The sequence below is a fragment of the Myodes glareolus genome, chromosome 17 (assembly GCF_982192425.1).
Source record: "Myodes glareolus chromosome 17, mMyoGla1.1, whole genome shotgun sequence".
Lineage (NCBI taxonomy): Eukaryota > Metazoa > Chordata > Mammalia > Rodentia > Cricetidae > Myodes > Myodes glareolus.
The window spans coordinates 48,060,216-48,086,054 of NC_142042.1; the positions used below are offsets into that span (position 1 = coordinate 48,060,216).

At 41.9% G+C, this 25,839-nt stretch overlaps 1 protein-coding gene across 2 annotated transcripts; it reads right to left on the reverse strand.

Annotated features, from left to right (window-relative positions):
* Positions 1 to 116: 116 nt before the first annotated feature.
* Positions 117 to 25,257, reverse strand: Clcc1 (chloride channel CLIC like 1). Of its 2 annotated transcripts, none has more exons than XM_048443528.3 (12): positions 25,133 to 25,257; positions 17,655 to 17,793; positions 17,140 to 17,241; positions 15,144 to 15,251; positions 10,123 to 10,344; positions 9,562 to 9,702; positions 7,449 to 7,542; positions 5,107 to 5,204; positions 4,598 to 4,744; positions 3,338 to 3,679; positions 1,618 to 1,892; positions 117 to 435 (listed from the first exon to the last, which is right to left on the reverse strand). In XM_048443528.3, the coding sequence occupies exons 2-11, from the start codon at positions 17,781 to 17,783 to the stop codon at positions 1,644 to 1,646; spliced, it is 1,632 nt and encodes a 543-aa protein (XP_048299485.3). In that variant the 5' UTR covers positions 17,784 to 17,793; positions 25,133 to 25,257; the 3' UTR covers positions 117 to 435; positions 1,618 to 1,643. The 2 variants fall into 2 exon arrangements, with proteins under 2 accessions (XP_048299485.3, XP_048299486.3); XM_048443529.3 differs by having other exon boundaries at positions 1,613 to 1,892.
* Between the last annotated feature and the right edge of the window lie 582 nt (positions 25,258 to 25,839).

A 25,839-nucleotide genomic window follows, 5' to 3' on the forward strand; every position in this document is an offset into this window, starting at 1 on the left:
CTCTCAGCCACCATTAGACCTTGCTCAGCCAAGGTATTAACGTGAGTTTACATGACAATGATGTTGTGAAGATCATTTATTCATTAAGAAAGCAAAGACAGCACACCATATCAAACTAATGTAAAAATAAGTGTTTATTTTGTGTTTACAGTGGCTATTAAGACCCTGTAAGAATCAACATTATTCCATTTTAAAAAGTGTTTTTAACAGCTACCTACCCTGTTGTTACTTTCTTAAAAGTCAGTTACAATATGCTTTAGTCTCCATGACAAATACTTGCTAGTCAACTGAAACAAGCCTTCTCTCTTTTCTGCAATAAGCTGGCCTTGATATGTTCACTTGTTTTAGTCAAGTCTCCCTGAATGACTGTAACCATTCAAGAACAGCATGTTGCTTTGCTGGCTGTCAAAGTAGATTCCACTCCCAAACAGTTGTCTGCAATGAGAAGTACAAAGATGAGATTGTAAATGTTGTTTCTGGATTAAAAGCAATAGTACTGCCAACAGTAGTGCCCCTCCTCTCAGGAACATCTGTTCCAGGAGTTATTTCTCCTCAGAATTCCACCAGAGCACACTTCCCACCTTGGGAGTGTGTTTACCAGTTAGGGTGGATGATCCAGACCACAAAGATAACTTCTGTACAGATGTTCAGAGTCTAAATATATACCTAAGTATAAAAAAAGGAATAGCATACATTTGTGTAAAGAAATCAAAGTCAGTTGTTCTGAGTATCCTTGCTGAAACAGCCTGCCTGATCATTTCAAGCCTTAATTCCTGAGTGATGTCGATGTTAGGAAAGCAGCTGAATAAAATGTGCACTGTGGATATGGTTACGACAAAGGACACCTGAGTTCAAAGACTGCTAACTAGGGACTTGTACAAAATACAGAAATTGCTTTTTTAAAATGGAGAATGTATTTTAAAATCACAAAATGTTGACTTAAAGTGTTGATTGACAATCTGCCCACAGTTAATACATCTTATTTTCTATGTAAGCTCTTTGAAAACTAGAATTGCATTTAGCCTAGACAAGATGGTTTGCCATAATAAAAACTGAATAGCATCAATTGCTAGGTTCTCAACATGGAAACTGGGTCTTTATAAAACCAGCACTTCATGGTGAAAAATAAAGCCATTCTCAAGTCGCTGATGAAGTGAGAGACTGATAGCATCAGACCACCCTCAGGGTTGTCTTAGTGAGACCTAATGTAAAATGTATGACAAGCAGGCCTAGTAACCAGAGAGTCACATTGTTCTAAATAGTTGGGTTGACACAGTCATATGTACTCTGGGGCTGCAGCAGTTGCCAGCCTGCATTAAACACCCTTTGCAATGCAAACACTGACTAAATCAAACCAATTACTCTGTTAACTAGGTTTCACAGGACCCTCCACCAGCTAACACACACTTTGATTACTTGCTTCTTCTAAATGCCAGTTAAACTTTACTTACTTATTAATTATATTTGCCATAGCATTCATCTGAAAATATACAAAACCCTGTTCTAGAATTATGAGACATCTTAACAGGTAAGAGATACTGATGGTCTGTAATATTAAAGTTGGCAGCTTTGCAGCAAATAACATTTTTAGGGAAGAATGAAGAGTTAATACTTTACAGATTTCAAAGATGACTTCATGTTCCTTAGCCACATGGGCTGCTGACAGGATCAGTCACACATGTTGCGGTTCCTGGGCTGTGTGTCGCACCTCCCTGTGGGCTGCACGCAGAATCTAGCATCACTAGGGCCTTCTCTGCTGTGGGTGAGACTTCTGCTGTCCGTGCACCTTGGCCAGAGACAGTCTTGGCAGACTGGCTGTGTTCTGTTGGGGTGCTTTCTCCTGGGAGTCCACCAATCTCTTTGAGGTTTGTATTCACAATGGATGATTTATGCTTTAAAATACAGAATTATATTTTAACTACTTAAAATACAAAAGATTCATTGCCAGTTCTTATCCAAATCTATTGTAGTGTGCTCCAAACACTTTAAAATCCTGATTCTAGAGCTGCATCATAATTGAAGCAGTTAAGCCTCACAGAACTGTATGGAAGGATGGGGACACTTAACGTCTTGTAGGTAGTCTACAAACCCTGCTTAGGAGGTCTAAAGGGTTGGCTACCAGTAACGATGTCTCTTCCAGCCTGGTGAGATTAATCTCATGTGAGCCTGTTTTAAGTTCTAGGTGCTGGGAATATAGAAGAAGCAAAACACAAAATCTGCTCCCATAGGAACCCACACTTGGGTAGGGATGAATCATCCAGCGTACAAGAGTATTACATTTGAAGTACAGGTTACATAGAAAAAAAAAATGAGGTTGGTGCTAGATGGATCATGATCAGATGGCAGATTAAATTAAGATGACATGAGTAAACGCTGAAGAGTGTGTGCACGCATGCACAGCATTTTAAACTGAACAACAAAAACACGACCCTGTCACCAAGGTTCAATGAGCTAAGAGAGCAGGGAATGATTGGTAAGGGGGTTACATGTGGGGCACGGCAGAGCAGGGAGTTCCCAGGACCACTGTGGTAGACGGCTTTCCCTGCCAGCTGGGAAACCACTAGAGGGGCTTAGAATGAGTGGCAGGTGATCAACAGTTATAAAAGCCGGAAGGAACAGTCTCGGGTTATTTAGCTACATTAACATCCATAAAAGAACCCAATGCTATTTCTGTCATTTCTAGAGTCTCTTGTACTTACAGCTTTCTCAACGGTTTCTAGTTGAAACTCAAACATTGCAAACGACAATACCAATTCCTATCTTGGGCAGAAATGGAAATGACCCTTCAAAAACACCAACAGTAATACCAAAAATGTAGTTCAGTGGCTTAGCATATGAGAGCCCAGGTTCAATACCCAGGACTGCTGAAGAACTCATCATCCTGCAGATAAAACGTCCAGGCCAGCCAACCGTGCTACTACACTTTCTTTTATACTATAGAATCAATAGGGATTCTGTTAAGAGAAAGGAAAAGCAGGGAGGACTTCTTTCTGATCCCTGCCCAGCCCTCTCTCCCAGGCTGGGCCACCAGAGCTCTGCAGCCAGCCAGTCCCCTAGCACACTTAGCCCTCTGGGAGACCCTCTCTGATCATGTCAAAAGCAGAAATTCCAGTCAGACTCGCTTGTTGGTTTCATAGGAAATACCACCTGTTGTAAAGAATATAGTTAAATGGTATTTAACATAAAGTAAATCTCATTTTCTGAGGATGCTGGACTGGTGACAAATGAGGATAACAATCATTGCACTGGTGACTGAACTGACGGGGTAAAGACCAACACAAATCTGTAAGGAGCTCTTGGGCCTAGAGTGAACAGGCAGCAGAATACACAGACTTACGCTGGGTACCACTTCTGGATGCTCTTGTGCCTCTGTGTCAGGTAAATCATATGCCCGGAGCACTTCAGGACTCTTGTTGCCAGTGTGAAATCTCATATCAACGTGTCTCTGTCTCAAACCATCTCTGTTACATGCATGTGTCATGTAATAAGGGCCTTGCTCGGTGGAGTCAGCGTGGCCCCTATAACAGAATTCTGCATCACCTGCTCCACCATGGAATCTATAGTCAAGTTGCTTCTGCTGTTGCCTGTCGCCTGGCTCAAGTGCCCGGGGAGGTTCTCTTTCAGGACCACCCAAGAGTCGCAGCATAGGAACTGACTTTCCAGCACCGTAGCAGAAGCTCTGTAAAGAAAAGAAATACATTCTGAGGATTTAGTGATGGATAGGTAATCAAGTAGGAGCTATTTTATTCAGGGTTTAACAAAGCTGTCTTAGTATTTGTGGACATAAAAATGTAAATTTCACTCTTTGATTAAAAACTTCTTCTTTGGATTAATAGGCCAAAGTAGCCAATACAATGTATAAAAAAACAATATTAAGTAAATATTTCAATCAACTTGACACACTCTAAATACATAAGAGTATTTTTAGACCTACAAATTTAATTAGAAAATTCTAGAAATTTCAATTTAAAAGCCTGGTTATTGCTCTTATTTCTATCCATATTCATTTAGGGAAAATGATAAAATTATTAATTATTGAATTTCATAATCAATCATGCACCAAGGCAAAACCCCAAAGAGAACAATTCAGTCAGTGCACACAACATTGTAATTCCAAATCCCTGGGGAGTTTTCATTTTTGATTAAAATAGCAAGTTCTTTGGGAAGGTCATGGCCATAAGCAACAAGATGCTGAACTAACTACGGGAGAAGCACAAGCACTATTTTTAGTAAGTATCTACTCGTGGACTCCCTGACCCAAACTGATTTCCAGTGCACACAGCCATTCCTCCAACCCTTTCTGTTCTGTTCTGTGCTGCAAAACTCAGACTGGGATTAAAGCCTCATTTCTCTACAGAGGAGGCAGTCAGCCAACTTCCTGTGTATTCAAGTTAAAGCTAAAAAGGACTATTCTAAATCATTGCTGTAGTGCCTACAAACCCAAGAACTACTGGTTAGAAGAATATATACTATCTCAACTTATTAAAAATCACCTTACACCTCTGAGCACAGTATATTAATCCAGTAGTTTCAAACTGCCTTCTCTGTCAAACATCACATGCTTGTTAACTACCAGCAATTGTGCTAATGTACTAACCAGGACGGCCAATGCCATAATCACCAGCACCGGAATCTGCAGTAACACTGGAATCTCCTTCATGAGTGCTTTAATAAATTCACCAGTTCCTTTTCCAATGTGCTTTAATGGTTCTGTTACGAAGTTAGTGAATGTAATTGCCAGAGCCTAAAACCAAAGATCAGAGCAACTTCTTCAAAACGCTGAGATATCCACATTCAAAACTTCACCATGCACTAAGGCTCAAATTACAAATTAAAATGTGCATTCCTATGTATGCATACGTGTGCTCTGAGCACGGGTCTCTCATACAGCTTAAACCACGATCTAACCAGGCCGTGACATCCATCCTCCCCCCTGCCTCCGAAGTGCTAGGATTACGGGTATGCCACCATGCCCACCTACATTTGAAAACCAATATTTAATGAAAGTACTTTTCTCCTAGGACAATGGTTTATTATTAACCCTATCAATCCTTTATGCAGACAAAGAGTTTGTGATACTGTAATTATTACAAATATATTCTATACCTTTGTTGGCGGAACCAACAAAATAGGGTTGACTAGTAAGAGCTCATAGTACTTTTGGCACGAGTCATCCTTATAGGTCCATGAACTTCTAAACCATTCTACATAGAGAAACAGACAAAACAAAGAAAAACAAAGCTGTATTTTTCACAAATGAAATTACTTTGATTTTAACCATTCTTGCCCACCCACCAGTAAATTTTTGAGTTATTTTATATTTTAAATAGACTCTCTGTAATGTTAATTATTTCATATCAAGTCTAAAATCATACTTTCAAAATCCATTCAAATTCAACAAATCTTATGGAGACAAAAAAGGTCTACTTTATAGATTTCCAAAAAGTGAAGAATTAGTTGTTTTTATGCACACAAATAAACGTAAGTAGAACTGCGAAGTGTAAGACTAGTGGGTTAGCGCACTCCTGCTACAGGGCACTGCCATAGCTGTGTGAAACGCTGTAACGGGGGGGGGGGGGGGGGGAATACCTACTAATCTCTAGCTCAAAAAAATTTCACTTTAAAAAGTCAACTCTGACAAAATTGTTAAGACAGAATAGGCTCTTAATTAAGAATAGCTAAAACAGTCTTATGCACGTTTGGAAACTGGCCTGCATTAAAAGAGGTGTATTGTCTCCTGAAGCCAAGAACCCAAGTTTTAATCCCACAACTTAAAAAGGGGGGTGACAGGGGACCGGAGCAGGATAAGGGTGAGGGTACCTGTAGCTCTTGCATAACACCAGATTCAGTTCCCAGCACCCACATGGTGGCTACAATCATCCATTAACTCCAGTTCTAGGAGATCTGAAGCCTTCTTCTGTTGTGGAATATTATTTTAAGATGTGTTAACGTTTGTTTATACTGTGGAATATTTGTTTAATGATGCAAAGGTGTGTTGCATTCTTTTATGCTGTTTGTTTAACTCTGTGAAGCTGTGATTCGTTGCCTGTCTAAAACACCTGATTGGCCTAATAAAGATCTGAACAGACAACAGCGAGGCAGGAGAAAGGACAGGTGGGGCTGGTGGGCAGAGAATAAATAGAAGAAATCTGGAAGAAGAGGAAGGAACAAGAGAACAAGAGGAGGACGACACCAGGGGTCAGCAACCCAGCCACACAGCCAGTCAGAAAGGTATACAGAAACAGAGAAAGGAATACAGAAACAGAGAACGGTAAGAGCCCAGAGGCAAAAGATAGATGGGATGATTTAAGATAAGAAAAGGTGGCTAGAAACAAGGTGCTAAGGCCAGGTATTTATAAAAAGGAGTAAGATTCCATGTGTGATTTATTTGTTGGGTGATGGCCCCAAGCTAAAGGAGTAAAAAGAGTAAAGTAACAGCAGCATTCTTCCGACCTCCTCGGGACCACACACATGCGGTCCACAAAATACATGTAGGAGAAACACTGAACACATTAAAAATAAATCTAAAAAACTTTAAGTTAATTCTGGGGCCTACTTATATAATCTATCCTGTGTCAGTCAGTACAGACTTGTGTTTATAAAGTCCCTTTGAACATTAAACCATTCCAGACCAGATTTCAGCAGGTACAGTGGTCAATACTAGTGAGAACTGTTAAAAATCTGGAAGGATAAAAAACAAAATTTCACTTAGTTAAAAAACAAAAACTAGCAGGGCAGTGGTGGCGCACGCCTTTAATTCCAGCACTTGGGAGGCAGAGGCAGGCGGATCTCTGAGTTCGAGGCCAGCCTGGTCTCCAATCACTAGTTCTAGGGCAGGTTCAAACTACAGAGAAACCCTGTCTCAAAAAAAAACCAACAAAACAAAACAAAACAGAAAAGTAAACCGTAGGAAAGTTATAAAATAGTTTATGTCAGTCTAAGAGTACAGCTAAAATAGCTCTAATTTTATCTCCTTGAGGACCTAGAAAATGCTGTGGACTAGAAGATAAAACAGCAGCCTCGGATCTAATCTAGTCTAACGACCACGCAGACACAGCTGCCGTCTTTCCTGTGCGTTGAGATGAATTCAGTAAGTCACTGCTTTTTAAACTTAAGAATGTATGGCTATGTTTGTTTTCTTTTTTTTTGTTTGTTTTTGAAAAGGGAATAAAACCTGGGGGTAGGTCATAAGGTGGGCGAGATTCTAACACAGATACATCCCATCCCTTTGCTAAGTTGCTGAAGCTTGGCTCAAACCTGTGAGTCTCTGGATTCTGTCATCACACTCCTAGGTCCCGCTGCGAGCGCCCGTGTGTATATGCTTACAGTAAAGACAGCCACGGGAAGCCTCCTCTTGCATGCCATCACTTTGTCATTATCGGTGGGTTTGTTTTCTCCTTCATTCCCAGAAATTCTACTTAAAATAGTGATGAATGAACACCGCTTACCCCAGAGACTTCCAGCCCAGTCCATCTTCTCAGCACACACATTGTTCAATGGCGCCATCTTGGCAACATTAGCCTGATGCTCAGCAAAAGTTACCTGGCCAGACGGGGGGAAAGAATGCTGACTGTGAGGGTCTGCAAACAACAAAATGTACCCCACGTTTTCTCTGCCATTTATCCAAGCAAGGCTTTGGTGGGTTGTGGTTTTTAGGTTTTTAAAGTTTTCTAAGACAGGGTCTCCCTGGCAACCTTGAAACTCACTCTGTAGACAGACTGTCCTTCTGTCTGCCTCACTAATGCTGGGACTAAAGACTTGCACGACCATATGACAACTAAATTCAGAAAAACATTTTAAAAGACAGGTTGTTTTCAGCTCACGGAAAAGCACGCGTTTTCTCCCCTTGTTTTTTGTTGTTGTTTTTGTTTGTTTGTTTGTTTTGTTTTGTTTTTGAGACAAGGTCTTTTACAGCCCAGGTAGCTGAAGATAACCTTGAACCCTTGACCCTCCTGCTTCCACAACCCAAGCACTGGGTTACAGGTGTGCATTACCATAACCAGCCAGAAAACCAATCTCAAGGCTTTACACCATCTTTGTACACAATTATGACGAAAGAAAACTATTTTTTACAAGACTTTTTGTTGTTGTTGTTTTTCAAGGCAGAGTTTCTCTGTGTAGCCCTGGAAGTCCTAAAACTCTGTAGACCAGGCTGGCCTCAATCTCAGAGATCCGCCTGCCTCTGCCTCCCAAATGATTAAAAGGCATGTGCCACCACTGCCTGGCAAGATAGTTTTGAAAAGGAGTTCACATATAGTTCATGCCATGACTGAAAACATGAAGAATTCAAATTGTTCTACAGTTAATGATAAAATGGTGCTTTGCTCTGGGTAGGTTTAACATAGATGGTTAGTATCCAATAAATGGCTGACAAACTGCATGGGTATTAAGCACGCACAGCTCTGTGCACAGCACTCCCACAGATGAGCTCACATCATTGAGAGGGTGGACACAGTTTACATGCGGTGCTGTCTGTGAGGGGTTTCCATCTAGGAGCAGGAGCAGAGTCTTCATGAAGCCCCACCCCAGGGAGCTCACTGAGGTAATCAACACCCGGCAAGCACCTTGTCTTCCACCAAGGCCTATGTGCTTAACATGTAGGTGATTTGTTTCAGGACCACAGAATCTGATTTCATCAGAACTCACTGAAGATCCTGATTCCCTCTGTCGGAAGACTGAGATTAGAACGGCTCTTCAGTGGTTAGACTAGACTGTGCTGCTAACAACAGTCCTTTCAAATTTCTGCAATCTTACTCTCATTGTGAAAGATAATTAAAATGTTGGGAAAAAATACCTCAAAAATACCAACAGGCCAAATGTCATGACATATGCCTTTAATCCCAGCACCTGTGATACATTATCAAGACCCTCTCTCAAAAAAGTAAAAATGGATAAAAATACACTTATTCACAGGTAATAAGACTGTAAGTAAATTTTAAAAAATAGTTTACCTGTATCTTTGTTTTCTAATTTCTCCATAGTGACCATACCTAACTTTTATATTCAAAAAGCCTAATTTTTAGAGGTAACATTTTCTATCATAATTTTGGTGTCATTTCTCTTCTTTCTTTGTTTTCTTGGTTGTTATTGTTGTTGTTGTTATTATTATTATTATTGAGACAGGGTTTCTCTGTAGCTTTGAAGCCTATCCTGGAACTAGCTCTTATAGAACAGGCTGGCCTAGAACTCACGGAGATCTGCCTGCCTCTGCCTCCTGAGTGCTGGGATTAAAGGTGTATGCCCCCCCCCGGCTATTTCTAACAAATATAAGTTAATTTCCCAAATTACACGTTTCTAAACTATAGCCATTTTGTTCGGTGATAATAAAAAGTAGAGCCACTTTTCTTCACTAAATGATCAGATGCCCTAAACCCCACGTGGCTGATAATTACCAATCTATTTATTCCCACTACTGATAATCCAACCACTGTCTTCAACCATATCTGAGGCAAGATTGCTCTAAGAGTATATTATAGTCTCTGGTTACTATGAATTTACATTTAACTAAAAAACAAAAATGGAAACAAAAAATAACAATAGGAAAACAAACTTATTTAATACCTTATATAGATACACCCAATTCCATACCACACTGAGGAGAAAAATGATAATAAAAATGCGTCTCAACTGTGTGTACCAGCGAATACATGTCCACAGTTCTGTAGCCACCAACAGCACAATGCAGAGCAGACACAAGAGTACCTTGGAAACAGAAATGTGAATCAGTCACTGCTAAGTGGTCTTCCCCACCAAAAAACACCAAATATCAGTTTTTTAAAAAAAGGCTAGACTTGGCCATGAAGGCAGCTCAGCGGGTTAATGCACTGCCATCAGTCCTGAGGAGCTGCGTCCAACCCCAGGGCACACAGCAGAAACAGAGGACCGAACCCTACAAGTTGTCCTCTGCACACACTCACACACAGACATATCATGCATACAAAATAAATGAATGGCATTTTTAAACACCCTTAAAAGAACGAGACTCAAAGTTATTTGTACAATTTCACTGCTTATTTGTCCCTGTATTGAGGAACTAAAAACAGGTTCTCAATTATGCTGGAGTTTCGGAAGGGTTTTTCCAGCGGAAGCTTCTTCTATGCTACTACCCTCATGGCATCTTACCATAAACGCATTATATGCATCCACTCCAAAATAGTCTTCAAATCGCCACTTCCACGCTTCTGAATCATGGCACTTAAAATTGACTAAAATATCACTTAATGCGTCATCCAAGGCTCCTGGCTTCCACTCCTCCCCGCTGAGGAACTTCTGTATATCCAGTAGTGTTTGTCGTGTAAGGAGAATCTCAGCGTCATAGCGCACATCAGCTTTGTTCTCATCAGGCTGCGTCAGTCACCACAGCACAAACAACAGAAAAATGACTGTGTTATTACCTGGTTCAACGAAACATTAAAACCAATCTAGGCCAAATATGACTTCATACACCTGCAATTCCACCTCTCACAGGAGGATGTTGCAAAGAACTTCGCGTTCAGGGTTAGCCTGGGCTACATACAGAGAGCTTATCTCAAAAAATAAAATACTTTAGAACTCAATATAATAAGGTGTAAATAGTTCTACGTGCCAGCACTGCTTTAAAAAAGTATATTAATCTGTAGTATTTCATAAGTATAATATATACTTATCCTCAAAGGCTAGCATCAAATCCAAATATATGTAAGAAGCACTAAAACATTGCAGAATCCTAAAAACAAAGACATCAGACGTTTCCCAAAGAGTCAGTCTCACTGTGTGAAGTGCACAGGCTCTACACAGTCCTACAAGCAGCACAGGGCTAGGTCCCCATGCACCTCTACAGAGCAGTCCCACACTAGCTCAGAATTGAGTATAAAAAAGGGTTCTTTATTTAGGGGTGGACTCACAGATCAACAGTCCTTTGTACGAGCAGGAAACAGGAACCAAAAATTAAAAATAAAAATAAAAGAAACAGAGTTTAAAATAAAGCCACATAAAGATGGAAAATACACAGAGAATCTGGATGCTGAATGTTACTGTGTTGTCTTTGAATTGTTTGACGGCTGAGGAAAGAGCCATAGCTGCTAAAAGACATTTGATTATAAATGCTGCTGGATTAATCCAACAGAATTATTTTGAAAATGCCCTGACTTCAAAATTTAAGTCAAAAGATATATCTCTTTGGAGAAGAGGTTTTGCTTTTGTTTCCACAGGAATTGGGGGGGCTGGGAATTCATTCTGGGCTAAGAAAAATCAAGTTTGACCAAGAAAGACCTCCTGAAAAATCTCTGATAGGAGCAGATGGCCCAGATGATCCAGCATTTCAGAGATCTCTGTTGGAGTTTCCTCTGAGTTCTACATCCAGAACAGCCTCAAGGCTGCTGACTGAGATGATCAAGCCTCACAGAATACTCCAGTCAGGACTTGACCGCAATCCTAATTTTTTTTAGGTCCCCATAAGATTATCAGTGCTCCCAATCAGCAGAAAGTAGACTATAAAATTATACCCACATTCCCCCAAAAAATAGATTATGAATGTCTGTCTTTGTTTAGAGTGTTGGTTACAAGTTGTTGTGGATAGTGGTCAGGAAAAAAATTTTAACAGAGGAGATGAGATTCAGAGTTCCTGTTTTGAAAAAAAAAAGCAGAAGTACTGTGGGGCAATGGTCTTGTACCCTGTAAAGATTTGTCACTTGTATAGGTTTAATAAAACATTGGCTGGCCAGTAGCCAGGCAGGAAGTATACGTGGGGTGACCAGAATAGGAGAATTTTGGGAAGAAAAAAGGTTCAGCCTGCAGTCATCACCCAGATGCAGACAAAGCAAGATAAGAACGCCTCACTGATAAAAGGTACCAAGCCACATGGCTAACACAGACAAGAATTATGGGTTAAGATGTAAGAGTTAGTTTAATTAATGTAGGCGTCTGTGTGTCTCTTTCATATTGAATGGCTGTGGGCCTAGGCAGGACAGAAACCTCTGCCCTGGTCTCTGAACACTTATCAACTGATCAATATATAACTTTGTTTCTGTTGACGCCTTAATTAGAAGTATCAGTGACTCATTACCACTAAACACAATGCCAAGAGTCCTATTATTCATGCCCAGATGAAGTTTACATAACATGCTTTTCTTGTAGAGCACATCATAGGCTTTTTGCATGCAGGGACAATAGACAGCATTTCACATTTCGGAGACATTCCAAATGATGTAATTACTTTAAACAAAGAAATCCCTGGGGGCTGGAGAGATGGCTCAGAGGTTAAGAGCATTGCCTGCTCTTCCAAAGGTCCTGAGTTCAATTCCCAGCAACCACATGGTGGCTCACAACCATCTGTAATGGGGTCTGGTGCCTTCTTCTGGCCTGCAGGCACACACACAGACAGAATATTGTATACATAATAAATAAATATTTTTAAAAAACAAAAAACAAAACAAAACAAAAAGAAATCCCTTCCTACCCCAAAGTGTGCAAAATGTAGCATGTAATAGGCCACATTAAACGGCCAGGATAAAAATAATGATCTACAGACCTGAAACAAAGTAGTGAGTTTTGTTGCCTTGTTCTGCCTCACTAAACCCAGGGCCTTGGACATGCTAGGCCATAGTGTTACCGCTGGGCAGTAACCCTAGCTCCAATTTTCTAGGTTTTTTTTTTAATGTATCTATCTATCTATCTATTCATCCATCCATCCATCCATCCATCCATCCACCCACCCACCCACCCACCCATCCATCTTTTTTTTAGAATCACTCTTTCAGTTTAGGGAATCAAGATATGATGAAAGTTATCAAGCAATTGGCACATGTACAAGAATGACCACGAAAATAGCTCAAGCAGGGGATGGCGAGAAGGCTCAGGTGGAAAGAGCTTTCTCTGCATGAACGAGAACCTGAGTTTGGATCACCAGCACCCACATTAAAAGCCAGTTGTGGGGATGAAAACCCACAGTCGTACCCCTGAGAACACAGACACAGGAAGATCCCTGGGGCTTCCTGGTCAGCCAATCTTGCCCAATTGGTGAGCTCCAGTTCAGTTAGAAACTTTGCCTCAAAAAATAGGATGGAAAGTGATTTGGAAGACACCCCAAATTGATCTCTGTCCTTTCCATTGTGAACATACATGCATGTATATACATATATACACACCTTAAAAATGATAATTTTTAAAAATCACGAAGGATTGATTTTGATATGACAAATTTTAATGAATAGGTAAATTCACAAACATGGAAACTGCAAAAAATAAGGACAGACTCTGCATCTTTATGATTCAATTTATGAGTCCATTTGCTGACACTATTGTCAGATAGCCTAAAATTTAAAAATAAGAAACATTTTTAAAATTATTTAAAAATAAAAATGTGTTTCCTTGAAATAGAAAACGATCTTTTTATCAGTGCAAGTTCACTGTAAACACTGACATTCATTGACCAGTTGATACATAATTTGGATTTTAGTTTGATTTTTGAGACAGAATCTTATTATGACTCCCAAGACAGCCTCAAAGCAGTGGTCCTTCTGTGTTAGACTCCTGAGCACAGGAATTATAGGCATGTCCAGTACACCCAGGCTTTACAGTCTGAATGTTCAATGTTGCCCAAAGGTTCACATGCTAAAGGTTTGATGCCCAGGGTAGCACTATAGCCACGTGGTCAAACATTTAGGAGGTGGGACTTTAGTGGGGCGGATGTTCCTTTCTCTTTCCATTTTGCTTCCTAGCCACGACACGAAAAGGATATTCCACCACAGGCTTCCAGACATGAGTATCTGCTGTATCTAAAGGCCAAGTCTTACACTGGAATGTCCAAATCATGAAAGGTTTGTCCAAACAAACCTTATTTTTTCCTTTTTTTTTTTAATTTATTTTTTGTTGTTGTTTTGGATTTTTGTTTGAGAGAGGGTCTTGTGTATGCCATACTGGCCTTGAACTTACTAAGTAGCCAAGGAAGACTGAAATTCTGATCAAATACCTCTAAGACTCGGGGACTGCAGCATATACACCAAGGCCTGGTTTATGGGGGCCTAGGAATGGAACCCCTGGCAAACACTATTAACTAAGGGTCCTTTCTCAGGTATTTTGTTATACTGAGAAAAAAACTGCCTTTTTTTTTTTTTTAAAACAGGAAATTTCCTGTGCTCCATTTGTCTGCCCATATACTACCGCTGGAACGATACAGTGATTTGTACAACCCCTTCAAAAGGATGACACGTATATTTCATATTTTTATGGACTACATAGGACTTTATCTCAAAAAAGAAAAAAAAATTAAACCTGTGAGCTGCTTTTCGTGGCTGGAATGCATGGCCAGACCAAACAAAAGTCTGCCTCCAACCTCGAGACCAATTCTGGGGGCATAAACAACACAGAAAAAATACCTCATGCACTTACAGATAAGCTTTGGATACACTTCTCAACCTTCCGGCTAAGAATGTGTAAAAATGAGCGTTACAAGTATGATATAAGATACAAAATTATAAGTCTTCATCATGTGTTGATTTCCTAAACTGAAACAGTGACTCTAAAAAAGGATGAAGTAATAAGCAAACTATATGGAAAGCTGGAGCTAGGGTTACTCTATGGGAGCACTATGGCTTAGTACGTGCAAGGCCCTGGGTTTGCTCTCCAGCACTGCGAAATAACACAAGGACCCCACCATCCTAAGTAACATATCACATGATACACAATTCCAAAAGTAAGACCTACCACAGTAACCAGCAAAGAGAAAGACACTGAAAACACACTTTTCTTGTCCTCACGGGAATGGGAAAATGAGAAGAAAGGTTAGGACGAGATTCTGCCCCTAGTGGACAGCAGTGCAGTTGCTGGAGCTAGTCCTCAGAGGTCTCAGGGAAAACAGCACCTTCTGCACTGCTCACCTCCACCAGCCCCACTGTCAAGATGGATGCTTCCATAGCCTTGTACAAACAGTGTTTGAGGAAAGGGTGAAGCAGGTTATTTTCTACTAAAGCACAATGAGGCTCTATTACTCATCCCCCCTTTTTTTTTGGGGGGGGGGAGGTCAGACTGGGCCAGAACTAGAAATTCTCCTGCCTCAACCTCCTGAGTGCTAACACGACAGATGTGTCACGTGCATGGCACAACGTCTTACATGATGTGAAACAAAGTATCTGCTACGGATCAGTATCATGTCCTCAAATACTTACAAGTCCAAGCTTGCCGGCTTCAATTAAAATCTTATTTAGGTATCTCCTAAACACAGGATTGCTTTGACTTTCATAATCTTTCATTTTCTTCTTCTCACAGTTCTCCACCTGTAATCATACAATAAAGTCAAGCATCAAAGGCTAATGAGAGGGTTAAGTTCTAGTGTTGTGGAATATTAATTGAATATGTGTTACAGTTGTTTATGCTATGGAATATTTGTTTAATGATGCAAAGATGTGTTGTATTCTTCTATGTTTTGTTTAACTCTGTAAAGCTGTGTACTCTGCTGGACTAAAACATCTGACTGGTCTAATAAAGAGCTGAACAGTAAGTAGCTAGGCAGGAGAGAGGGATAGGCGGGGTTGCCAGGCAGAGAGAATAAATAGAAGAAGAAATCTAGGCTTGAGAGATGAGAGAGAAGGAGCAAGAGGAGGAGAAGATGTCAGGTGCCAGCTACTCAGCCACACAGCCAGCCACAGAGTAAGAAGGGAAGAAAGAGCTATAGAATAAAGAAAGATAAAAGCCCAGAGGCAAACAAAACATGATTAAAGAGAAATGGGATAATGTAAGTTAGAAACAAGCCAAGCTAAGGCCGGACATTTGTAAGTAAGAGTAAGCGTCTACGTATTTATTTGGGAGCTGGATGGCAGGCCCCCCAAAGGTAAAACAAACTAACTAACAAAACCAACTACTTTCTGGCCTGGTGATGCTCTCAGAATGAAGAGAAACACCTGGCTGTTATTTTTTGTCTGACAATGTATAGGATTTACTTTAAGTATGCTTAAAGAAAGGGCACAGTGCTTGACCGGGACACACGTGGACCTCAGTTAACACTCTTACTGTCTCACAAGATGGCCACAGCGCCCATTCTCTGTCTCCTCACTGCCCCGATCCTCACCTCTCTTCTCCGCACCCTCAGTGACCACATGATACCCTCCCTCCCTACTCCAGGCCCTTTCCACCCTCCCATTTCACTGTCTGTACAGCCAACCGAGTAGTTACCCCCTGACCAGAGAAAATACTCAAACCCCTTAACATCCTATTTCCTTTTAGATAAACTCTACATTAAAAAAGGGGTGGGGGGCTGGGCGGTAGCACTCCGGAGGCAGAGGCAGGTGGATCTCTGCGACATCAAGGTCACCCTGGTCTACACACTGAGTTCCAGGACAGGAAAGGCTCCAAAGGTACACAGAGAAACCCTGTCTCCAAAACCACTAAACAAAACAAGACAAATTGTTAAATAGCTTGAAAAGAAGAGTTCCCACACTAAATTACAGGCACTGTTCACATCTGGGAGAACTGTCACAGCCTTCAATAAGCCAGTTCCTCATCTGCTCACCTGTTCCACTGCAGCAGGAGGCAGTGATAACAATCAAGAGAAAAGCTATTCCTCTACCAACAAGTTTATACTCTCACAAACAATTACAATAAATGTTATTACGAAAATAATAAGTACTATTTTATAAGACAAGATGTAACTAAATTATACTGATAAAAATATACAATTGTATAGAACATAGAAACATTACAAATATAAAAAATAACAAAGACAAAAAGACCACGTAACTGTCTTAGTGTTAACACTACTGTGACAAAACAGCATGATGGAAGCAAAGGGTTATCTGGCTCCACAGCACTGACCATCAGTGAAGGACGTCAGAACAGGAACTCCAGCAGGGCAGGAACCGGGAAGCAAGAGCTGAGGCAGAGGCCATGGAGAGGTTGTTTATTGGCTCACTCCACCTGCTTTCCTCAGAACCTACGACCACCAACCCAGGGGTGCCCCCCCCACAACAATGGGCTGTGCCCTCCCCCATCTATCACTAATTAAGAAAATGCCCTACAGGCTCGCCTACAGTCCCATCTTATGGAGGCATCTTCTTAATGAGGTTCCTTCCTCTCAGATGACCCCAGCTTATGTCAAGCTAGCAGAAAACTAGCCAGCAAAGTAACTAAAACAAATAGTTAACTTGTGAATGAAAAAAAAAATCCAACCTTGTGAGTTAAAGAATCCAGTCTGTGCAAGCAGTCTGACAATTCCTCAGCATTCGGCACGTCAGGGATTGCTTCCTTTTTCTCGGCTGTACCATATTTCATCTGAATCAAAGCAGAAATTTTATTCTTTAAGCTTCAGTTGTATAGACAGGCCCCAGTGAATAAAGACTTAAAGCATGACTATTGTTTTATGACTTTGCTTCTTAAATTCTTCACTTGCATCAAACCACCAAGAAGTAAGAATCAAAACTAAACCGGTTTACTCCTTGATGGGCATTTATATTCAAATTCAAACAGAAATAACCAGATGGGTGAATGCTTGGCTATCACCTGAAGGCCCTAGGTCCAAGCCCCAGCATGGAAAAAAAAAAGAGGAGAGGAAATATCAAGAAAGTACCTTGCATAACTATTGATCATTTATATAACTCTTATAGCTCTGCATAAAACAACAACAAAACCGGACTATTCCCATCATGGCAGATAAGGTCTTATCAGTGTATTTAAAGCACAAATACCTGAGACTTTCTCATGGTTCCTGAAGCAGCGTCATAATTAAGCATATCTGTGGGGTCAATCCAGTCGTCATCATGAGCGTGACCAGTTATCAGCAAAAGACATTCACAAAGGAGCAGCACACACAGCATCCTGAGTAGGCTTTTAAAAACAGAAAAGAAAAAAACCTAGTTTTTAAATAATTATAATAAAAATTACTTCAAGAGTTAGCAGTTTCTGAATAAAGAACATAAAGAATGGACACACATTTAAAAACAAACCCGTAAGATGGCTTGGAGAGTAGCAGTTAAAGCACTTGGCTATCACATACAAGGCCCTGGGTTCAATTCCCAGCACCTCATAAGCCAGGTATCATAGTGTATACCTGCAACCCTCAAGGCAGATGCCGGAGGACCCCGAGTTTAAGATCTTCCTTAGCTACATACTAACTTTGAAGCCAGGCTGGGGCACGATACAGTACTTTTTAAAAATACAATAAAATAATATTCACATCGAAATATGTATACACATATATATGTACACACACACACACACACACACACGCACACAAAGCAGTCTCACTAAAATACAGGCATTTTACACGGTGCTGTCATTTTACTCCTAGTTCTTCTAGATCCAAAAGATACATGACCACATAAAAACTTGTATGAGAAAGGGCACATAAATTTTCAAACTAGTCAAAAAATAGGAAAGAGCCCAAAGTCTATCAACTACAAAATGGGTAAATAAAATGCAGTATAGCCATACACAACAATATTCAGGCATAAAGACAACGGATTGCTGATGCTATTCTACAACATAAATGAAACTTTTTAAAATGTGTTACAAGAAACTAGTCAGACAGCTGGACAGTGGTGGCGCACACCTTTAGTCCCAGCACTTAGGAAGCAGAGGCAGGCGGATCTCTGTGAGTTTGAGGCCAGCTGACATCATGGCACTTAGGTTCTGAATTTATTTCTGTATTCGTGTGTGTGTGTGTGTGTGTGTGTGTGTGTGTGTGTCTAAGGACAACTATTTGAGGGTCTGACCTTGCCTTCCACCTTGCTGAGGCAGGGTTTCTCTTGTTCCTGCCACTGTGATGCTTATCTGTCTAGCTAGCCCATGAACTCTGGCCAGTTCTGCCCATTGTTACAGCACTGGGATTACAAAAGCATGTCACTGCATCCAGCTTTTACATGGGACCAAACTGTAATTTTAAATGAATGGAGAACACTTATTCTGTCTCATGGAGTGGAGTATTACCTGATCATATAGTTCAAAAGTCATGCTGGTGAGATAGCTCAGCAGGAAAGACCATGCCACACAAGCCTGGCAACTTGAGTCCAAACCCAAGAATGTAAAGTGGAAGGAGAGAGCAAATCCCCTCTGAACCCTGTCCTCTGAACCCATATGAGCATCATGGCACAAGTGCCCACATACACATCATACCCACACACCTGTGTACATGCTGAGGCAGAGACCGGCATACGGCACCCTCTACTGCTTTCCACTTCAGTGTGAAGACAGGGGCTCATCAGTTTAGACTCTAGTCAATGAACCACAGCGAGCCTCTTGTCCCCAACTCCTGACCCAGTGCTTGAGTTACAGGCATATGCCTCTGGGCCTGGCTTTTTACATGAATCCTGTGGATCTAAACTCAGATCTTCATGTGTGAGCAGCAAGCACTTCACCCACTGAACAATTTTCCGAAGTATTTTAATCAGACCTGCTTCACTAATTTAAAAGCATTATTTATCGGGAGTGGGGGGTTACATATGTGCCACAGAACACATGTGAAGGTCACAGGACAGCCTACAAGAGTTGGTTTTCTCTTTCCATCACGTGGGTTTTGAGATCTGAACTCAGGTCCTCTTAAACTTATCAGAAAGGGCCTTTACCAGCTGAGCCATCTTGTCAACCCTTCCCCAATTATTTTTAGCAAATAATTTTTGTTTTTTTTTTTAAACAAATAGTTTCAAAAGGTATGGAATTAAGACTCAAATGAGGGTCTAGTGAGAGGCCCACGGGCCAAGAGCACTTGCTATAACTCCAGAAGATCTGAGTTCAATTCTCAGCATCTGCATTGGGTGGCTCACAAATGCCTGTAACTTAACTTCAGGGGATCCAAGCTACTCCTTTAGATTCTGCAGGCATCCTCATACACATGCATATACACCCACATGACATATACTTGTAAAAAAATAAAAAGATAAAAAATTTTTAATAGACTCAAGTAAGGTGACAGAACTTCAAATTATTCAGAGAAAAATACCTGCTTAAGCATTCTACTGTCCGATTTGGTAGCCACTAGCCACAGAAGGATACTGAGCCCTTGAAATGCAGCAAGCCTGTCCTAAATTAAACACTTGTCTGTGCTTTCCTGATACCTTGTTCATTATTCTAGCAAAACACAGTGAACTGGACCCTAGACTGGTCTGTCTCTCCCTTCAGCAAAGGGCCCCTCAATTATGGCTACACACTGACCACCCAAAGGGCTCTAAAATGCCCACAGCCCTGGCCACTTTCCAGCATCTCCGGGACTGAAGCCCAAGCAAAGGGATTTGGTGATTTCAGTGTGCAGCCCAGGTAGAAAACCACAGCACTGTGTGAACACCTCTGTGAAAGGGAGTGGGGAAGTGTCTTACCCACACCTAAACGCACCTTCCCAGTTCCCCATCCATCTGACGAAGGCCCAGCACCTAGCCTTGTGGCTGGCATTTCACTCAATAAATGCTAGAAAGCAAGCGCAGAGGACTCAAGGAGTCAAAGTTCAGAGAACGGAGGAAGCCCATCTGATTAGGAAACTCCACAGAGACGTCCCAGAAGAACTTGAAGTCCAGGGTACCATCTAGTAGTGCACGACAAGGAAGAGCAAAGTACACACTTCAGAAACTGTGAGCCAAGGATGAACAGTGGGATAGAGAGATGAGGCGCTTGGCAGTGATGACGACCCCACCTGTGGAAAACAAGTGCTCCAGAATTCAGAGGAGCTACTTTATCTAAGTGTCTACTATAAGCAAGCACCAAATTTAATACTAAACATTGAACAGTTTTCTTCTAAGATGAAAAATGAGACGAGAACCAGGCATGGCGGTATATATATTTAGTCTCAGCACTTTAATCCCAGCACTGGAGAGGCAAAGGCTGGACTACATGTGAGACCCTATCTGAAAATAAGAGTGGGGAGCAGGAGCTTGCACAGATGGCTTAGGGCACTGGTTGTCTTTTGGAAGAGCCAGGTTTAATAATAGCACCCATGCGTCAGCTCAAACCACCACCTGTAATCCAAAGGATCCAACACCTTCTTCTAGCCTCTGCAGGCACTAGACACACATGTTACATAGACATACATGCAGGCTTACTCATGCACATAAAATTTTAAAAGGAAGCATAGTAGTAAATGTCTTTAATCCCAGCACTCAGGGAGAGGCAGGAAATCTGTGAATCTGAGGCCAGACTAGTCTACAAAGTGAATTTCAGGACAGCCAGAGAGCTACATAGTGGGACCCTGTCTAAAAACAAAACAGTGGAACTGGATCCCCCAGGAAGAAGAAATTTGGATATAGACAAATTATAGTAAGACAATGTGAAGACACAGGCCGTTCATAATCATTATGTAAGCTCCCTCCTCTCCACTGAAACATTCTCTTCCAGGGCGCCAGGCAGCCTTACAAGCGTGATGAAGCCTCTCCCCAAAAGTGGTTAACAATTGCTGGGGGAAGAGGCTCTTCAGTAACACAGGTTCCTCCAAGGGCCTCCTCACCGCTGGTATAGTGTACCTTGTCCTTCTATAGACACAGCTGCCCCAGTCAGTCACCCATACGTAAGTAACCCCAATAAATTCTTTAGTCACTAAGCTAGACTTGGATGGAACTGTTTTTGTCTGTCATTGCTCTCTTTATCAGGGATGAATACAAATAGTCTTGACAGGGAGCTGGAGAGATGACTCGGCAGTTAAGAGCACTGGCTGCTCTTCCCAAGGTCCTGAGTTCAATTCCCAGCAAACACATGGTGGCTCACAACTATCTGTCTACAATGGGAGCTGATGCCCTCTTCTGGTATGCAGGCATAAATGCAGACTGAGCACTCATACATAAAATAAATAAAGATTTAAAAAAGTAATCTTGTCAGAAAAAGTCATGCAACAAAAGCCAAGAGGCCTCTGAAGACACCATCCGGGCCACCCCTTCATCTCAGTCTCCTTGGCCTACAGAACCATCAGAAAATTGGTCTGTTACCTCAGCTGCCCAGTTTATGATTATTGTGCCAGTCCTAGAAAACCAATACAGAATTCTTTAGACAGAAAAGACCGGAAGTCTACAATCCATAGGCTCCTTATGATGATCACAGGAATGAACCAAACACAGAAATATATTTTTATGTTTGAAAATATAAAAACTAAATATTAATACCATCTCATATTCTGGAGAGAGAAAAATTGTGTTTTATTTCTTAAAAAAAAATAAGAATAGAGCCTTAGAAGAATTACATGTAGAAGAATGTGGAGACTTAACTAGAGTAATAGGCAAGAAAGAAAAAACAAAGCAAAGTGAAGACAGCAAGAAAAGAGCTGGAGAGATGGCTCCGGGGTTAGAAACACTGGCTGCTTTTCCAGAGAACCCAGAGCTCCACTCCCAGCACCGACATGGCAGCTCAGAACTGGCTGTAAATCCAGTTCCAGAGGATGTGACACCCTCTTCCAGCCTCTGCAGGCACAGCATGTACATGGTACACAGACATGCATACAGGCAAAAATGCTCATAAACATAAAATAAAAATAAAGGGGAACCTCAATCTCTCAATCTCTCTCTCTCTCTCTCTCTGAAAAAGAAACCAAGAAAGGGCTTGGCAGAAAGAAGTATTAGTCATATTTGGCACTTCAAAGAAATTCAGTAAAGCCTGAGAAAAGGTTATTAGATTAGTTAACCATTTACTAAAAAAAGAGTAAAAGGGATACACCTAATTCTAAAGAGTTAAGAAGTAGGTGAGAGCATATAAACTGAATTGAGACTCTGAAAAGACAGGAGTTTATAAAATCAAGGACACAGGAAAGGTACTCTGTACCCCTTTCGTGAACACCACATACTTCATTAATAGAAAGAATGAGAAGGAAGACAAACTTTCTCAGATAAACAGGGAGGTGAGGATGGAGGTAAAGGAGATTTAGAAAACATAAGCTACAGCACGAATAATAAAAACCCAGAGACAGATATTGGGGGTTTCAACCTGAAGACCAGAAATGCAAAGCAGTCAAGCCACTAGAGAGATCTTACCTCTACCAAGGCTCAGGCAAACAAAGGGATGCTCCACCAACCTCAAACTCCAACCTGAGTTCCTGTCTCTTCCCTATATCGCTCCTGTCTCCACCTCCCTAGTGCTGGGATTAAAGGTGTGGGATCCCAAGTGCTGGGATCACCTTTGTGCGGGCTGTGTCTCTTTTAGACAGATTCAATCTTGTGTAGCCCAGGGTGGCCTTGAACTCACAGAGATCCATCTGCCTCTGTCTTCTGAGTCCTTTAACCAAAGGTGTGTGCCACCACTCCCTGGCCTGTATGGCTGACTAGTATGGCTGCTTTGCCCGCTGATCTTCAGGCAGCTTTATATATTAAAACACAAATAATATACCACTCTACAAAGCAGAGGATATTATATAAAGGAAGGTGACTGAAAGTCTGACAAGCGTCACTTTCTCCAATAATGACCAGCAGGTGCAGAGTTAACCTGACTACAGCATGATTCAAAGAATGGGGAACCAGAGGGTCAGATACCACCGCAGAATGATGGGAAATCAAAAGAGGGGGAGGGATGTGAAAGAAAACAACACAACTAGCTGGGAATTCAGGAATTCAAGGACTCCTCCCAGAGTATTGTGGTCACTAATTTAAGGCCAGAGTATAGTGGCGTTTCATTTGTATTTATTTACTTATTTATTTATTTATTTTGTTTTTTTGAGACAGGGTTTCTCTGTGACTTTGGAGCCTGTCCTGCAACTGGCTCTTGTAGACCAGGCTGGCCTCAAACTCACAGAGATCCGACTGCCTCTGCCTTCCGGAGTGCTGGGATTAAATGTGTGCACCACCACCGCCAGGCTTCGTTTGTATTTTAATAAATCTTGCCCGAGAATCAGAAAAGCAAAACAGTCACACCGGCCAGCCTTACAGACCAGACAGTAACGACATTCACCTTTCTTGAATCCCAGTAGCCACATTAGCTTGCCATAAAAACCAGGTAGTGGTGCACACACTTAATCCCCGAACTAGAGAGGAATATAAAACGGGAGAAGACAGTTCTCATTGTGAGATGTCCTGGAGGCAGGATCACCATTGTCGGACTGAGGTCAAGGTTAAGAGCCAGTGGCAGGCTGCTTTGCTTTTCTGGTCTTCAGGTTGAACTTCAATATCTATCTGTATCTGGGGTTTTTTTTTCTTATTTTTTTTCTTTTGCTATCTTTTTCTGGGTTTTTATTAATCGTGCTTCACTAGAACTCTTTGAGAAAAAAAAAAATACTTAGACCTTGGCCGGGCAGTGGTAGCACACGCCTTTAATGCCAGCCAGCACTGGGAAGGCAGAGGCAGGTGATCTGTGAGTTCCAGGCCAGATTGGTCTACAGAGCGAGTTTCAGGACAGGCTCCAAAGCTACACAGAGAAACCCTGTCTCGAAAAACCAAAACCAAAACCAAACCAAAACTTAGAACTGATCTTGCACTTCCTCCAAAGATGCATCTAAACCTGCTGCGAACTTATTTTAAAAGCAAAGTTCTGACCTAGGGCCAACCTGAACTATATTATAAAGAGGCTGCCTCAAAAAAGCAAAACACCACAAAAACATCGTATGTCGCTTTAGTTTATTGAAAGAACCTGTGTTATTCTACTAGAGGGCACTAGTCTGTTTCTAACACTTTCACCACTTTTCTTTTTGGTTTTTCGAAACCGTGTAGCCCTGGTTGTCTGTCCTGGAACTCACTCTGTAGACCAGGCTGGCTTCGAACTCACAGAGATCCACCTGCCTGTGCCTCTCGAGGGCACCACCTCACCCGGCTGAGAATTTGTATTTCTAATGTGTGCCCAGACGATGCGGCGAATCGCTTGTCTGGGCACACATTAGAAACACTTCAGTGTCACGGAGAACACCTGGCTTGTTTTCGCAGCCAGTCATAAACACACAGGCTTAAGGCATCTCCTAACTTCATAGGCTCGAATTAGATTTGGAGTTTTACACCATTAACTACAACGAATACACCTGCTTCCTGGCCGCCAATATTTGTTGCAGGTTATGCCTCGTTTTCAGAAATAACAAGATCCAAGAGCGCTCTTCCCTAGGCCGCTCAGCATTCACAGGGCAACGGAAGGTGAGGCAAGGAGATGACTGGCGGGCGCTATCTGCCCGCTTAACACGGGGCAGGGGCTCGCCACAGGCCCAGGCCCCGCCGCCAGCCCGCCCCGCACCACCTCCCACGCAGCCCCGCGGGTCACCCCGACACGCCTGAGCGCACCCACTCACTTCGAGGGCGTCCCGCCTGCCTTCCCACAGCGACCGCCGCCAGCCCGGACGCGGAAGACGGCGACCCGCCCGATCTCAGACGCTGCGCGCTCGCGCCCGATTCCAGCACCGACTCATCGACTCGCTCGGCCCGCGGCTGTGCGGCCTTCCCGCGCGCGCCGCTGATTGGCTGAGCCTAGGGGCGGGGCCGAGCCTCGCTCCTCTGCTCCGAAGACAGGGCTTTTCAATTACTCAACCACCAATTCTATCCAGGGGAATTCGACCTGAAGGATCCCAAATGCGCTAAAGAAATACGAAGTATATTTTCTTACTGTTAGCTTGTTTTTATATGTTCGACGGTATAGTGTTTGCAATAAAACCAAATCTACTTGGAGGATGATTTTCTTTTCTTAAGTTTTTTTTTTTTTTATTTTGCCGGGAGGTAGAGATAAGAGAGGTGCACGCCTTTAAACCCAGCACTCCGGAGACAGAGGCAGGTGGATCGCTGTGAGTTCGAGACCAGCCTAGTCTACAGAACGAGTTCCAGAACAGCTCCAAAGCTACAGAGAAACCCTGTCTCAAAAAAAAAAAAGATATTTTATTTTATGTGCTTTTTTTTTCTTCTTTTTTCCCCCCCCCTGCCTGTATGTATGTGTTAGAGAGCCAGATCCTCTGGGACTGGAGTTACACACTGTTGAGTTGTCATGTGGGTGCTGGGAATTGAACCT

Excerpts from the sequence above, each read along its gene's own strand:
- Clcc1 (XM_048443528.3), bottom strand. The coding sequence starts at position 17,783 with ATGCTGTGTGTGCTGCTCCTTTGTGAATGTCTTTTGCTGATAACTGGT. Across the intron at positions 9,703-10,122 it reads ATGCATATAATGCGTTTATG|GTACTCTTGTGTCTGCTCTG; the intron begins GTAAGATGCCAT and ends TCTGTTTCCAAG. Across the intron at positions 7,543-9,561 it reads ATTGGGTGTATCTATATAAG|GTAACTTTTGCTGAGCATCA; the intron begins GTATTAAATAAG and ends CCGTCTGGCCAG.